Source organism: Camelina sativa, chromosome 12 (assembly GCF_000633955.1).
Source record: "Camelina sativa cultivar DH55 chromosome 12, Cs, whole genome shotgun sequence".
NCBI lineage: Eukaryota > Viridiplantae > Streptophyta > Magnoliopsida > Brassicales > Brassicaceae > Camelina > Camelina sativa.
Window position 1 is genome coordinate 21,842,045 of NC_025696.1, and position 17,928 is coordinate 21,859,972.

A 17,928-nucleotide genomic window follows, 5' to 3' on the forward strand; every position below is an offset into this window, starting at 1 on the left:
GCATTGCTAGGTTGTTAGAGTTGGATCATTAGAACATTGCTAGGTTGCTGGTTCTATGATTCCTGTTGTTTTGGATATTGATTATGTTGGAATATGGTTATATTTTATTATTGGATTATTATTAAATATTGGTTGGTTATTTCCGCTGTTGAATGTGTTTGTGGTTAGATGGCTAGTGGGTATGGGACCACTAGTTGTAGTTTATTTTATTATATTATATTATATTTATTATTTATTATTAAAAAAAAAAAGGTCGGTCGTTTCACTTTTTTGGCTTAATTACTCTGATATATTTGGTAGTTGATTTTCAAATCTTTGGGTCAACTTGGTTACGTTTTTTTTTTTCCGAAAAACATGATACGTGCTTTTTTCATGTTTAATTACTTTTTGTTTTGTTTTTTTAAAAAAATTAAAAAGCTAATATATTCTGATGTGACTTAATATGATTAGCCAGGTGACTTGTGAATTATAAGATAAAGGATTATTTTTTTCTTTTAGAAAAGAGAAAACCAAATTACCCATTTTAGATTTTTGAAAAAGAAAAGACAGTTCGAATTAAAGAGGATTTCAAAAAATATTTCTTTTCGAAAATCAAAATTTTTGGTTTCAAGATTATTCCATTAACCGCTCAAATACTTTATAATTCATTCAAAATTCGATTTTTAATATTAATTTAAAATTTAATAGATTAATAATAAATATTTGAAAACTAAAAAAATAAATATGGTTATATTCTTACGATCAAATTATTTTGTGGAAAAAAGATTGTAGTTAATTATAATCTATACTATTAATTAGGGAGTACAAAAAGAAAAAGAAAAAAAAACTTCTGGCAAAAAATGCCATACAATACCCCTACGGAAGAAAACAAGGAAGAAGAAAAAAAAAATTTAGGGGCAACAAAATAAATCAAATCATAGATGGGACGCGGATCCTAACTGTTTGGGACTATCTCATTCGGATCTGACTTATATTAGCTGTATATCCAAACAGTCACTTTCTTGCAAACCTGTAAATGAAATATATGGAAAACGACATCAAAATCCACACGTACGTCCTATAAAAATGGCAACAACTAGGATGCAATTCCTGATGATCATCTTCCATATCAAAAGAATTGATTGCAAATATTTTCACTTAATGACAAATATTCACATTTCTAACAATCACAACAACCAATACTCAATACTTACCATTTGTTATTCGTAAATAAATAGCCTATATATTGAACCAACCGACAAAATATTCCATTTAAAACAACTTGATTATGAATATCAATAATCACAGCTAGAAACGGAAACAGTTATATCCAATCACTAATTTTACTATGGTATATCGTATAACAGAAAATCTTATATTGATTGTATCGAATATTCTTTCTTTCCCACAAACCCTACTTCAACTGCTATAAAAAGCATAGCATAAAACGTAATTTTTAAACACATCAAACTACGAATATACAGAATAGCAATTTACCTTAGAATAAGTCATGGCGGCCATCGATGGTTTCACACACATGTTTCCGAGCTCAAGTCCTTCAAAACAACTTGGAAGATAAGAGTCAAGATCGTGCATACATAGAAGCAATATACCACATACATTGGAGAGACAATAGATATTATATTGACTGATCTACAGTAAGTTTCTCTCATTTTTCTTATAACCTAAAAAATATTTCCTTCAAACAACATAGAACTTACAAGTTTTAACAACATAGGCAGATGAAGATAATGTCAAGATCAACAAAAATACTTATTCACCTTAATAATAAGGTACCATAAATCTTAGAGGGGGTTATTGGTTCTATGATTTTAATGGATTTAGAAATCCAACCAAAAATCATGTGTTATTCAATCATTGATTTTAAAATACTTATCAAAATTATGTGTTATTGGTTCTATGATTTACAAATACTTGTTCAAATCCCATGTTATTCATTTAATGATTTGTTTTTGGATTTCAAAATCCACATTATATTTTAAATGGATTTGTATGGATTTGAAAGTGTAAAATAGAAGGATCCAAATCCAAGGATAAAACATGTTATTTCAAAATTCATGTCTTTTGATTTCTAGAATTTACAATTCCATATGGAATTAGAAATCATCTATCCAATAACAGCCCCTTATTCACCTTTTTATTTTTACATCTATATTAAGTGATTCTGTTTTTATTTATTTTACATTCAAATTACTAATGGAGATGATTGTTTTGATCTTATCTTTCATCTAGAAATTCCAGAGTTTACAAGATTAGACTAATGTAAGTTTATCATAACCTGCCTTATGATTATTTTAATGGAGTTCAAATTAATATGTCCAGTTATATTACGTCAATGTTTTGCTTTGCCAGGCACTCACAATGATTAGGGAGTAAACATGTACATACCACCATCTGCTGGGGTGTTGATGGCGACGCAGAAGTCCTGAAGAGAGCTTGGGTCCGAAGCATTGGTTAGTGAAAGTGTAATAGCCAAGATTGATAGAACAGCAAGAAGTGAGAGATTCTTCATGGTTCTATATTTAGTTGAAAGGTTTTTCTTAAGGTTTTCTGGAGAGATGATGATAAAGTTATAAGACATAGATCTCAATTTATAGATAAGTATAGGTGTTAACCGTATAACTGATGAACTTGATGTTTGAAATGGTTAAAAAAATTATGCTCCCTCCACACACTATGGTTATGGTGGTATAATAATAATTTGAAAATTATAAAAGAATATATGAATAATGTGCACTTCAGGTTAGAATGTCAGAGGATATTTTACCTCAATTTGCAATGGAAGTTACCAAAGTTTGTCAACAAAAAAAAAAAATACCTTAGTGTCTGATCTTGCACACCTCATATTAGGGCTGGGCACGGGACGGGTACCCTTGAATTTTCTCCGACCCTTTACTCATCCCGACCCTAACGGGTAACAGAAAAAATTTACTCATACTCGACCCTTAAATAACGGGTACTCGGTAAAAAATAGTTGACCCTTTACTCGTCCCGACCCTTTATTATTACCCGGAAAACGAGTACCCGATAAAAAAATATTAATAATCGCAATAATAATTTTATCTTTTGAAATCCAAAAAATGAAAAATTCATAAATTTATGCAATATATAGTTCCAAAAATTATAAAATTACGAATTTTGAAAATAAAAATAATATATTAATTCAGTTAGGCTAAGTTGAACTTAGGTTTTAACTCTAACTCTATAAATTAATAATAAATAATAATAATAATAATACAAAATATTAACGGGTATTTACGGGTCGGGTAGCAAAACGGGTAAAGGGCCGAGTAACGGGACGGGTATTGAAAACTAAACTAATACCCTATACTCGTCCCTTACTCACGGGTAATATAATTATAATACCCTTTACTCGACCTTAAAGCTGCGGGTACCCTTTTTTTCGGGACGGGTACTAGCCGAGTAACGGGTCGAATACGGGTAACGGGTATTAGTGCCCAGGCCTAGATGAAGATACCTGTCGAGATCAACAAAAATTCTTAGTCTTAAAGGTGATTCAGAAATATATAGATCTCTATTCATTCAACTTATCATGTTTGCATAATGAAACAATTCTCTTATAAATTAAACTTTGCTTTTTAAAAAATTTCATTACTACTCATTTATACCATTTAATTTATTAACTAAATTCAAACTACTCATATGCTTTTCAATTTTTCTGAAAATTCTTAAAACTAATAAATCATTTCAATAGGAAACGTATATTTTTGGTACCTTTTGACCTTGGTAATTTTAGGATCGTATGGAGAGCATCTTTCCATATCCTTCTTTAAGATGTTTCCAAAAAAATTATCCTGCAGTTCCTGAGATACTAAATAAATACAAAGTTACGATTAAGGCATAAGATTTTTGTAGGCCGTTAAATTGAATGATAGAAATATTGTTCTTTGATTTTACAGGTACGTAATGTTGTAAAATTAAAGAAAACGATCACCTGATGCTTTTTTTTTGTAGGGATGACGACTTTGAAAACATTGAAGATGATTAGTTCATAGTACCCAGAGAGTGAGGTCTCAGAAGCCTCATATAATTTTCTGCATTACCGAGTGCTCAACAGCTCCAACAAAATGAACAATAAATTAGTAATTGTTGATCACATAACCAAACTAGATACAAATGATAATTCAAAATGGCAATGCAGCTACGAAATTAACAAGTGGACAAAGAGCACAATAATTAATGAAACAAATTTCAGTTTTGCATGGACTTCAGAATCGTCAATAAGAAGGACCAGACTCGCCAAAAACCAAAGCACATCTTATAAGGAAAATTCATGTTACAATTTAAATTACTTGAGTGATCTATACTTGCTTGGGGATTATCTCACGAAACTTAATGAAAAAGAAGACGAAAACGAAATCTCTTACCCATGAAATAATCGAAGATGATACGGGTAACTAGGATTCACCAAAATTCTCACCTACTTCACTAATTGCTCGATTATATATAATCATGATATAGTATAATGGGAGTCTGCACGTGTGGTCAAGATAAGAAGAAGAAGAAAAGCACGTGAGACAAAGGCAGCTGGAGTTGACAGAATAAGATTGTCAACGTCACGGAAAGGGAACAAATCGGTTAACACTGTTTGTTAACATTGTTTGTTAACTCTATAAGAGCATCTGTTAGCTAATCGTTTCTGATTATGCAAAATTATCTGAACTTGTTAGCTTTCTAGAGTCTTCTAGGTTTTATCTTCCTCATCGTTTGTTGGATCTCCATTGGAGACTCTTGGGATGAGATGATGATTCTGCGTTTCTTGTGAACGTTGTTTCATGTTTATCGGTTACTTGTTAATTTGAAGCTATTTGAATCAAATCTCTGTTTTACGTTAACAAATCACATCGACACAATGAATCTGAAGAGACTCTTGATTAGGGATTTGATAGGTAGACGACAATGTAACCTTGGGGCTTGGGTAGAGTGAAATCGTCATCAGAAGGTACTATCACCGGACGTATGGTGGTGAAGAGCTCGAAAATCAGCAGGTCTTGCAGTCCTTTGTTGTTGCCCAATTGATTCAGAAAGCGGAGGTGTAAAACAAATTTAGGTCAAAAGAGGCTTTTTTAGTCACACTTTCCTTTTCAGATTTGTTTTTTATTTGCCGAGATTTTTGTTTTTTTTGTGCAAAATATTTTTCTTTTTCATTGACCTTATACTTTGTTACCCCTTTTCTTTTCGAATTACTTTAGAATAGTTTGTTTTTTTAATAAAAATACTATTAGTATGCTTTACGTTTTGTACCATGCCACCTATCTTCTTGATTCACACGAATATGCTAAAAACAATTAATTTCAAAAAACATTAATTAGATTTACGCATAAAATAATTACTATAATTGTGATAATTTTAAAAATCTTATTTATGGATAAATACCAAAATTGAAATTTATATATCAAAACACCATTATATAGTATAGATTTTTTCAAACCAAACTAATAGAAATGAAAAAAGAATTAATATAATGATTGATTATATCATAGTAGATGTATAAACACGAATCGAAAGGGTTTTGTGCTTATTTTTTATTTTAGCCTTCTTTGTTTGATTTCCTGTTTTTTTAGAACAAAAGAGAACGAAAGAGCATTTGGTTTAAAAATTCAATAGTATAGAATGATTGACTAGCAAAAAAAGGAAAAATAAACAATTGGAAATAGATTCAAACCTGTAGAAGGAGATCCATATCGGATTCAATATTTTTGGAAACCAGATCGACGCTACATACATAATAGAACAAATAAATTATAAATCTACACCGAATTTTGATAATTGAAAAGACGAATCTATAAATACAAGATCGACTTATTATCTTATCCATTGAAGTCGAAATCAGAGAATTGCAAAAAGACAGATTATCCAATAAATCCGATCATGTTGGTTTAAGTGGGATTCCAAACTGGTAATAGAAGAAGCTTCAGAGATTTTCGGATATATCCGATCTATATTGCTCAAATCCGATCTTCAGAGATTTTTTCGCAACACCGACAATTCTCTTTTTTTTTTTTTTTGGCTCAACAACAACTCTTCATTAACTAAGAGATTACAACCAAATCCAAGGCACATTATATTCACCTCTATAGAATTGGACCAAAAGCAAATGCAATGGTTGATCAAGTACAACCCTGGAACACTAGCAGAACCAACGCTACCTAATCCATTACCATTGCATTTTTTAACCACTACGAGATAGATAACACACCACAACTCGGAGTGAAATCATCTCTTAAACCACCTAAATTGACCTAATGACTCAAGACAAATACTAGCACAGAGAAGCCAAAACTAATACTGAAAAAATCAAATCCCAGCTATGAGAACCTCTTGATCGACATGTAGAACTTGTCCCAAAGCTTCAACACCCAAAGGCGCATTAACAGAAGAGCTTGGTCTCTCTGACTTTCATTGTCCTGGTCCTAAACCTAAAACGGATTATATGTCCGACGGAAACCGACCAAGAGACATGAAGCAAAACCAGCAAAATAGATGCTTCTCTGAACTACCCATTTAATAACCAGAATGCTAATCATCTAAAAATTAAAACTTGAAGCACAGATTAGCATATCATCACCTCACAGTGCAAATTGTAAGAGCTACATCACAACCCCCGAGTTTCGAGACACACCTTGGCACCGACAATTCTCTCTGTATCTCGCCTTTTTGTTTTTTCTTTTGTCTTTTTGGTTTCCCTAAAACGATTGAGAAGAGGATATGAGTCTTCATGGGCCGTGATCGGATTTATAAAAACCCAAATATACATCATTGTTAAATTAAAATTTATGGCTCCCAAATACTAAGTATAGATATATGTTTCATCTTCTATACTACAATACAATATCTTTTTGCTCGACCTTATACAATGTAAATGAAAATTAAATTTATTTCAGATTATAAGATTTAAAAAAATTGAAAAAGGTAAAAAAATTTATAAAAAAAACCTGCACGTACGTGCGGGTCATATCCTAGTAAATTTATATTTTTATGATCATAATTCCTAAATTGTAGCTACATCAATTCGGTAAATTTTGTATCTTATCAAGATATTGTGCCTAAAAAATCAACGGTTGAGATTATTTGAGATCGATAACGAGGATTAAAAGAAATCAATAAAAAACCAAAAAAAATAGTTATGACCTTGCAGTAGGTCAAACTGGTGACCTTGCTCTCCATTAAGAGTTTATTGGACCACCAGACCAACTAAACAATTTGGAGAGGAGGTCTAGAACTAAAACTTTAAAGACAAAGAAGTAGATGCATCAAGACTGAAAATTTTCCCGATCTGACCCGGGATCCGCGCGTTTATCCGTTTAGGATGTGATTAAATTATTGTTTTATCCCTCATGCAAATGAATTGATTTCACTTGTTTCCAATAGCATACTAATGTAGTTTTTTACAAAACTGATGTTTATTTTATAAACGACTTTTTAAATAATAGTAGAGATATATATTTAGATATATATATATAAGATAAAATGAAAGCCCCGTTTAATAGAAAATGATAATTGTAGAATATAATATTCTTAAAGATTGCAAATTAACTTCAATTCTTTCTCTTTCTTTTGGTCAATTTTAATTTGAAGAATTGCCATGAAAATTATTATATTCTCCAAGACTCCAACCATAATGAAAATCGAGATCTTACAATCTGTATGAGAGTATATATTTTACAAAAATATTTGGGTAGAATAACTATGTTTGATATATGTTCCAAATCGTGTGGTACTTTATTGTATCTCTAGGTTCTCTACACCTACGATATTCTCAACTCGTTAGTCATCCGTTAATAAGAGTCTTTTCGACTAGTTTCTGAAATTGGTTGTAAACCAATCACGTTATTTCTTCTTTGTTTTCACATTTACTCATCGGTTGGGCTGATTTGAGAAGAATGAGCTTGTAGACTCCATTGCAACTTATTTTAATATAAATCTCATTTAGAAAAACATGTGAATGATAACAACTCTCTTAAATGCATGCCATCGTGAAACAAATCACACAGCTTTGGTTGAGGAAATATTCTATAGACAAAAATACTAAACACACCAAACACTTCATTCATCTCTTGTCATCTACTAATTACTATCATCACATGGTTCCTGTAGTTTACATATATAAAGAATAATCAGTTAGACTCTTCGAGTGTTCATATTTGCTATCTTTAATCTTGTATATCTTTTATTTTTTAAAAAATGTGTACCGAGTTACATGCTTTGTTATCAAATACTATTCCAATAATTTATAAATACTTTGTGCCAAACTTAGTCAATAAAATAGTAAAATATTGGCTTTCACATATATACGATACAAAGAAACCGATTTAACACGTTTAAGTTTCAACTTTCAACATTAGTGACTTAAGGGTTTTGTGCCAAAAAAACCCTCCAATTAAAACTTTTTTGCAAGAAAACCCTCCACATCAAATTAATGCAAGTTAATACTATAATCTCAAAAGTCACCCGCAATATAACCCTTCTCTATATCGATGATGTGGCAATTCAAAAATCTTGCTGTTTTGAAAACAAACAAATGGCAAAACATTGATTTTTTAAAAAGTTTTAATAAAAATTAAAAAAAGAAAAAAATAATTCTTCTCCTTTCCGCGTCTTCTTCTTCAACCCAAAAACAGTGATGGACCCAAGAACTCCGGTCAAGGAGCTTAAATTCTTCAAAGTTCTCTATAATTGTGAATAGGAATCAAATCTGGAAAGAAAAAACTATGAACATGAATCGAATTAATCCCCTTCAAGTGGTATATAGTCATAATCAAACCCTAAAAATCAATCAAACAAGAATCCAAAATTCAGATCAAATAACAAAATCTCGATTTTATGAAATGAGTATTCGATTTTATGAATTGGGTATATAGTCATAACTTGTGAAAGTCACAATTGGGGCCAAAGGTATATACACAAAAACTCGATTTTATGAACTGGGTATTTGATTTGGATTAGGGGCTTAGGTTTTAAAATTAGAATTTTTGTTTGTTGCATATATATAATCAAAGGAAGAAGAAAAACAAATATTCGAGCTCCTTGATCGGAGATCATAGGTCAATCTCTGTTTTTGGGTTTACGCTGTTAGTGCCATTGATTCTGTTGATGAGGAAGGGAGAAGAAGAAGAAGACCGGGAAGGGAAATTTTTTTTTTTATCTTTAATTTTTATTAAAAAAAATAAAAAATAAATGCTTTGCCATTTTTTTGTTTTCAAAACAGCAAGATTTTTGAATTACCACGTCATTGATATAGAGAAGGGTTATATTGTGGGTGACTTTTAAGATTGTAGTATTGACTTGCATTAATTTGATGTGGAGGGTTTTCTTGCAAAAAAAAATTAATTAAAGGGTTTTTTTGCATGTCATCGACCTAGATTAGTATTGTGATTATTGTAATAGTATAGTCTAATAGTCAGATAGATGGCTCTAAATCATGGTCATCATAATTGAGAAGTAGACAAAAGGAGGAAGTAGGTCCATTATCAAACTCCAAGTGAATATTGATGATGCCACCGCCAAAACTGTTCAATTATATCTTCTGTTTCTTCACTTTTCCTTTGACTGCCTTCTCTAAACCACCCAATTCTCTTTTAGACAAAGAGTTCTCATGAAGAGTTGGCATAATGAAAAAAAAAGAAAAAAAAAAAGAAGAGTTGGCATAATGTTCTACATGTAACCGAATATTCTATATATGTAATGGGCAGTGGTACCTTAAACCATCATCGACATCAATATTTCTAAAATAAATTAAAACTAAAATACATTAAAGTTACCATTATTAATCTGATCATTAGTTTTCATATTACTATTGTCAGTAAATATGTCATGTACGAATTTCTCCACGTCGATTTTGGAAATCTCATAGTTTTCCGGCGCCGGAATATAAGGTGGTCGTGATACCTTAACCACCAAATCCCAATCCAACCCTCTGAAGAAATCGTGTCCCTTGATTCCTTCCACATTGATCCTACGGCTAGGATCTTTCTCCAACAGTTTTCTTACCAAGTCTCTTAACGGCGTCGTTTGTCCGACCAAACTCGGCGGTTCACTTAATATCTTAAAAAACGTCTCTTTCCTGTTCGATCCCCTAAACGGCGTCGCCCCGTACAACATCTCATACAACACCACTCCTAAAGACCACCAATCTACGGCGAAGTCGTGTCCATTCCCGGCGATTACCTCCGGAGCGACATATTCCTCTGTTCCGACGAACGAGTTCGACTTCTCACCTGACGACTCAGACTCCGAAGATCTCGAAACTGAGTCGTCCGGGGAGATTCCGGAGTTACAAAAACCCGAGAATGCGAAGAAGGACCGTTCTTTTTTTGTCGGCGTCGAAAGTCTCGGCGACGGAGAAGAAAACCGCGGAGTTCTCGGAGGTAGATTCGTGGAAAGATCGAAATCCACAAGCATCAAATGACCATTTTCTTGAATCATCACATTATCCGGCTTCAAGTCTCTGTACACAATCCCTTGATTATGCAAATACTCAAGTGCGATCACAAGCTCCGCCGCGTAAAACCTTATAATGTCGTCGGAAAACATTTCTTCCAACTGTTTCTTCCTTAAAGAATTGAGATCTCTTCCAGGACAGTAATCGATCGCGTAGCCGACAACTTTATCAGTCGATAAAATACCGTGAAGACGCGGAAACAGAGGATGTTCGAACCGAGACAGGACTCCTTGCTCGAAACTAACGCGTCGGTACTCATCATCTTTGACCTCCTTTGTCTCGATTGATTCTCTTAGTATGACTTTTAAAGCAAGCCGTTTGTTCTCGGCTTTTACGAGGAACACAACTCCTTTAGATCCACGGCCAAGGGCTGAGAAAACTTCGAGATGGTCGAAGTTTAGAGTCGGGATCTGATGATTCTCCGGTGGTGAGATGTGGTTGCTCATGGCCGGGATTCTCAAGAGTTTTTTTTTTTTACTTCGATTGTTTTTGTGGTTCAATATTCTTTGGTTCTCTTTAAGGCAGTTTTTATAGGAAAAAGAAAAGCTTAATTACGCTTTTATAAAAGCCGGCTCGTATATATTTTGTTTCCTTGCCGGGGAAGACAAAATTTTCTTAACGTTACTTTTACCATTTTAATACTTCTCGAATCACACACATTAAAAGGGGTTATTGGTTCTATGATTTTAATGGATTTAGAAATCTAGACAAAAATTATGTGTTATTCATTCATTGATTTTAAAATATTTATCAAAATGATGTGTTATTATGATTTACAAATACTTGTTAAAATTCCATGTTATTGGATCTATGATTTGTTTTTGGATTTCAAAATCCACATTATATTTTAAATGGATTTGAATGGATTTGAAAGTGTAAAATAGAAGGATCCAAACCCAAGGATAAAACATGTTATTTCAAAATCCATGTATTTTGATTTCTAAAATTTACAATTCCATATGGAATTAGAAATCACCTCTCCAATAACAACCCAACACTTTGACGTCAAAATATCAAATATGTGTATATTCCATTCATTTTAACTAGGATATATCCCGTGCTTAAAGCACGGGTCAACATTTTTTAAAAAAATTATAATATAGTAATAAAATTTATTGTTTTATTTTTAAAAAAATTAATTTGTTTGAGATAATATTTATTTTTAATTGTCATGTAAATCTATTAGTCTATTTGAATACTAATTATTTTATAATATTATAGTATTTTATTTTTGACATATTATTATAGTTTTATATTGTTTATTTGTTGTATTTGCATCATATTTTGTGAAATATAAAATAGTAATTTTAATATTATAATTGTGAGTAAACAAAAATTATTAACTTATCATCTATATAAATTTATTTTTACCAACCCACCAATGTGAAAATAAAACACACATTTTCATACATTTAGTAATATATCTTCGTTTAAAAAAATTCAAATCACAACATATGCAGAAACAAATATGTATTTTATTAATTATAAGTATTATATGAAAGTTCTAAACAATTTGTAAATAAAATAAAATAAAGATGATAGGAGAATCATAATTTGAAATCTTAACAAAATCTTCAAATTTAGTTATTAAAAATAATTGTATTGTATACTTGGATATAAAATCTTAGTTTTTAAAATTTTGATTGGTTTATATATTTTTTAAAATAAATAATTAGTAATTTCTTCCATAATTTATTAAAGAGAGAAAATATTTTTTTAGATTTTTTTAATATTTGATATATGAGTGTTTTTATTTTTAATTTAATTATATTTATTTAAATTAGTTAATTAAGCTTAATTATTTTTTTCTAATGGCAATTGAATGTAATTTTTTACACATTTTAAGGTTAGTTTCATATTTGTACTTCTCAATTAATATAGTAGGATTAGAAACGTCGTCATTGTTGGTGTTTGCTATAAGTTATTGTTTAATATATAGAGTTCACATTCTAAACCTCTAGCGAAAAAAAAACACATTCTAAAATAATAAATAACTAGGTTAATACCCGCGCAAAGCTGCGGCTTGGTTTTTTTATTTTATTTTTGTTATATATTTTTTTTGTTTTTGATTTCATAATTTAATATATGTTGTTTGGAATAATTTTCTTAATTTTTAAAAAATTTCAATGATAATTTTTTTTTTGGTTATAATTATTTACATCATCATATGATACATAAGCTTTTAATTTTAAAATTTTAGTTTTTGAATATATTTTTAATTTTACCTTAATCTAAAGGATTTCACCCTTAGTTCTTTATTTGTTTTCCACTCACAATTCACAAACTGAAAGGTATTACTCTTTGATGTCTACAATGTAAATGTTCTTGATGGATCTACTTTAGGTTTAGTCTCAACCTTTGTCTCCATAATCTCACATAACTTATCTATTTTTCTCATTCAAAAATTATTGTAACTGCATCTTTTAGCAATATACCTTCCTGTACTTTAGTCATTAGTTTTCTAATTTTACCGGCGACCAAATTAGGCTACATAAACATTGTTTTTCTTCTATCTATTTCTTCGGCCTTTTGCCGAAAATCATATGGATTATGCAATGGATTCAACTGTAAATCCTATATATACATGGAAAACGATGGTGGTTAAAGGCTAAAAGATCCTTCTCGGTGTTTAGCTGCATGTGTTACTAATCATATTTCTATTTCCTCTTCAACAAATTCACTTTCGCTTAGGTGTTAATACATAGCAATTTTCTACACAAACCTCTGAGTATATTGATGGAAGTTTAGAAAGAAACTATATAACACATGATTTTTTTTCAAGAAATAGATTTTAAAAAACAACCAGAGGCAAGAAACACACAAAAAAACAAACCACAACTAAGTTCAAACCAATAATAAATAAAATAGAAATAGAAGCCACAAGAAGTGACAATTATAGCCTGTAAAAATAGTCCTCCAAATTTGTAATATGCTATAATGTGAATAATAATTCTAAAAAATAAAGAACCCGAGAAGTATATACTTCATCTTTGAGAATATTTTTCTTTTTATGATCCCATTTTTTTTTTTGTTAAACGGCTTTCAATTATAAACATATAATGCCCAGTGGGCTATTTCCGGAGTAGGCCAACTCATTTACATCAAACCGGACTAAACCGTTAGAAAAACAAAACCGGCCGGGTTACAGCTACCGGATTAAACCGGCTACACACAAAATCCTAATCTACAAAACAAAGAACTCGTTTTGTAGCCGCCGTCCATAATTGCGGATGCTCGACCGGAACAGGACCTCCGACAAGCCTGGACGACGGTAGCCGAACGAAGATGGTGATCCAAGATCCGTTTGCCATCTCGCCACCGTAGAACCGTTTTGAGAAGGAGGAAGAGATCCGATCTGATATTCGTTGTGGAGGATTCCATGCTCAGTCGTGAGAGAGAGAAAGGCAGCGGGAGTAGATAAGAGGACCATCGACGGTGGCTTAGCTTCACCAGATCGGAGATTGCCTCCCCGATCATAATCTAACCGGCGAAACCTCCAAGATCTCCGATCTCCAGATCTATCTACCCTCTTCTCTCGTTCTTCGCCGTGGATCTCCCTCTTCTGCTCCGCGTAGATACACTTCCGGCAGAGCTCTTTACCGTCGGCGTCCCGCAGATGCTTCTCCTCTCCACCGCTCCCTTGATTTCGTCTAACAGCTTCGCCGGGATGATGCTACAAGTCACGAATGAAGAACCATGGACCGGAGGGTCCTCAACGCCACCGGAATTGACGGAGGACCCGACGTCGGCGCAAGAGGTTGTGGTCAGAAGAAATAGGTTTTTGGGAGAGAAAAATCGCCGCGCGTGTAGTGCACTCGCCCGATTTTTCTCTCTTTAGCTAGGTAAATTTTCGATGATCCCATTTTCTTGCTAATTTCAAAGCGGTTTCAACACCTCCAGCACCAATGTTCATATGAATCACCATATCATAACAAAACATATATTTGTGAGATATCAAGTTTTCTGATTCATGATGTAATCTATATGTTTTTTGATATCAAGCTTCATAAGTTTTTGATAATTGAATGGTTATTTGTATTTTTAGTATTATTTATATTTTCATGTGATACTTATATATAGTTTTTACATATATTTTAAATTTTATTATGATAAGAAATAAGTTTTTGTTTCTTTGACTTGAAAATTATATTCTTCTCTTACTAAAAAAATACTGAATATTTTGGATGTTAATATAGTTAATCTAAAATGTTAAGTTTTCATTAAACCAAAAAATTAGATGTATATTTTAAAGATTAAAGTATCTTCCAATGAAATTAAAATTGCATTTTTAGTTTAGATTTTTTTCCGTTTGTTGTTAATATATGTTTTTCTTGTTGCTCTTTTTTGTTGCTATATAATTTATTTTTATGAAATCATATAGTAAAGTAATATTTACGTTTTCTTGTTTTCGATTTATGGTACTTTGGAACGTAAACATAAATATATATATATATATATATATATATATATATATATATATATATATTTGTCTTGTCTTAACCTTACTCTTATATTAAACAAACTCATTTACGCATATGAGCATTTACTACAATAATGACCCAATGACCTTTTTCCTGTAGTTACCATGTTTTTTCTCCTTTATCAGACCTAGTTTTTTAACTGGTTTAGAAACCTTAGCTGTATTAATTCAAATGTTTTTATTGGCTATTGATTTTAACTGATGTGTCAACACCAATTTGAATGTTAAAGCTGATGTGTCATGCTCTGGTGAAAAACATACAAGTTTTATTGTATTGATTCCACAAAAATACACATTAATTAATCTATGCATGACTTTCAAAAATTTGCATAACTTTTATAAAAAAATACACTAATCTTTTTAAACAGTATGAGAGAAGTGAGATTAACAAACAAGATAGAAAAAAAAAAAATTAAAATGGGTTTTATAAGTTATGAGCACATATATATTTTAAAAATAACATAAATAATGGTGTGTAGATTTTTATAGATGACAAAGTATCCTAATCCAGTAGTATAGGTTCCAGACTTCTAGTCAATAGTATCGTACAAAGACAAGAAAAAGTTAACTCAAAAATGATTTTATTCTTTCATCGAGTTTATACGGATATTGAGTTAATTAACAAGGAGCTAGGAAGAAATATATAAGTAAACCTAGCAACAAGCTTACAAAAATGATGAAGATAAATACACACTAAGAATGGAACACATTACCCACCCAGCCTAAATCAACTTCATCAATTACCTAGTTGCATTATAAAAAAGGTCTCTAAAAGCGGCAAGGAAAAAAGTAAGTAATGGAACGAATGGTTCTACCAATGAACGAGCTGCACCGACAATCAAATCGGGTTCATGCAAGGAGAGAAAGGAAGGACCTAAAACAAACGAGAATTAATCTTATCGGGGAACATACGTTTAGATCCTAGGAGGTGGGATTAAGACGAACAAAAAACAAAGTAGGATATGACAAACTCGTAAAACCAACCATGGCCATAGCCAGACCACGATGGGATCTGCCAAATTACTAAGAGGAAGTCCGATCCAACTTGTCATTTTCGTGGATGAGGAGTGAATTGACTTTGTTCAACTTGTAACAGTTTAAGTACTAAATCTTGGATTTTTATTGAATTTGAAGAGAAAAAGAATTTTACATAAAATCTAGTGTTGTTCAATTATAAATATTATAGTTTTTTTTTAAAAGTTCTACTGTAATTCAATTTATTGGTTGTAGATTATATTAAATGCTAGTGGTATTCAATACTATTAAGAATTTAAGATAGTTTTGAAAATTTAATGGAAATGTGATGTGATTATTTTATTATATAAACTTTGATGTCAAAATTACTCATTAACAAGATCGTGACATGTGTCAATTGTAAGATGTTGAACATGTTAATTCTAAGTTTATTAAAACTAAAAAAATAAATATGTAAAAATTTAAAACCTACCATAAAATCTTATTATATAAAGATTAATGTCAAAATTACTCATTAACAAGATCGTGACATGTGTCAATTGTAAGATGTTGACACATGTAAATTCTAAGTTTATTAAAAATAAAAAAAATAAAAATGTAAAAATTCAAAACTTACCAATAAAGAGTTTTATATAAAAGTAAAATAGAGAAAAAACCTAATTTTATTTAAAATCTTTTTAAAAAAACTTCTGTAAACTTCCAAATGTAAAACAAAACTATTAACAGTTTTAAAAATATTAAAAGAAAATTATAAGAAAATTATAAAATTTAAACAGCTTTAAAATTTTAAAAAGATCATAAAAGTACTAATATTATAAGAAAATTACCTAGAATATTACATAAAACCTAACAATGGAAAAAAGCTAAATGCAGTCATTAATAATAGCCTTTCTTACTTGTCTAGTCTATATGTTCAGGAAGAGGGCCTTTCATAGAGCCTCTGACCCATCACCAAACTTGCAAAAATCTGGCCACCCACTACCATCGTTGTTGAAACCGGTAAAGAACACATCAGCTTCTACAGAAACAACAAAATCAAGGGCATCCCACAGTAACCTTTGTGCTTGATTCCTAAGATCCATCGGTGAAGGGCTTGGTTCTGTGTCAATCTCCGTAAGCCAACCATACCATCCTTCTTTTTCGTGCTGGTAGATAGGTCTGTCTGGAGGAGGAAGTAGCCAAAGACAACAGGATATTAGTAAAAAATTATTTGGTATACACATAATTATACATAGTTGTCCAGTTGTACTCTCATATTCATAGTTCAACTTTTGCATTTTTTCGTATTTCCGGTTAGACTATAATATAAATGATTAATTAGCAGTTGGCCACAAGATTTATCAGTATTAATTAGCATATACAAGGTTTCATAACACAATGTTCACAAAAACTTGGTTTTCACCTCTTTTGCTTCATTTGAGGTGATCACTTACTAAGTTTTTCTTATACTATAAAGAGTGTTTAATGTAAAAACGATAGTATGTATTAGAAAGTGATTAATTCTTGTATTGTTGATTAAACATGGTTTTTCAATAGTTCAATATGTAAAGAAATTCGTATAAACCTTAATTATCATTTTCATATTTTAAATATAAATACAAATATAAATATATATTTAGTTGTACCTAGTTGAACTGAGTATTATATATTTATTTATCTAAATATTATACTCTATAGTTAAAATGTAATTTTGTGTGGTTATTATTCATTACCTCTCATAAATATAATAAACAAATAAACAATTACGAATTACATAGGTTGTTCTAGTAACATCTCTTACTTTTTCTAGTAAAATCTCTTACTTGTTCCATTTTCGGTGAACAACAACGACAATATTAGCTAGGGTTATAGAAGAAGATATGTTGAAGATGACTACAAAATTACAATAATATTGTTCATTAAAACGGATTTATGGACCTACACTAAGCAAAAGAACGTTATGTACATACACTAATCTCAATAAAATTATGTATGTATAAGTTCATATGTACGTACACGTTTATATGTACGT

General features: G+C 31.0%; 1 protein-coding gene and 1 long non-coding RNA gene across 4 annotated transcripts; both read right to left on the reverse strand.

Moving 5' to 3' along the window:
- Positions 855-4,807, reverse strand: LOC104732419. Of its 3 annotated transcripts, XR_002034520.1 has the most exons (5): positions 4,389-4,807; positions 3,956-4,078; positions 3,736-3,824; positions 1,477-1,535; positions 855-1,009 (listed from the first exon to the last, which is right to left on the reverse strand). It is a non-coding gene; the product is annotated as an uncharacterized LOC104732419 (long non-coding RNA). The 3 variants fall into 3 exon arrangements; XR_758814.2 differs by having other exon boundaries at positions 3,956-4,807; XR_002034519.1 differs by having other exon boundaries at positions 3,736-3,832; positions 3,956-4,807.
- Positions 9,715-10,961, reverse strand: LOC104732420 (serine/threonine-protein kinase OXI1). The gene has a single exon (XM_010451960.2). The coding sequence runs from the start codon at positions 10,906-10,908 to the stop codon at positions 9,763-9,765; it is 1,146 nt and encodes a 381-aa protein (XP_010450262.1). The 5' UTR covers positions 10,909-10,961; the 3' UTR covers positions 9,715-9,762.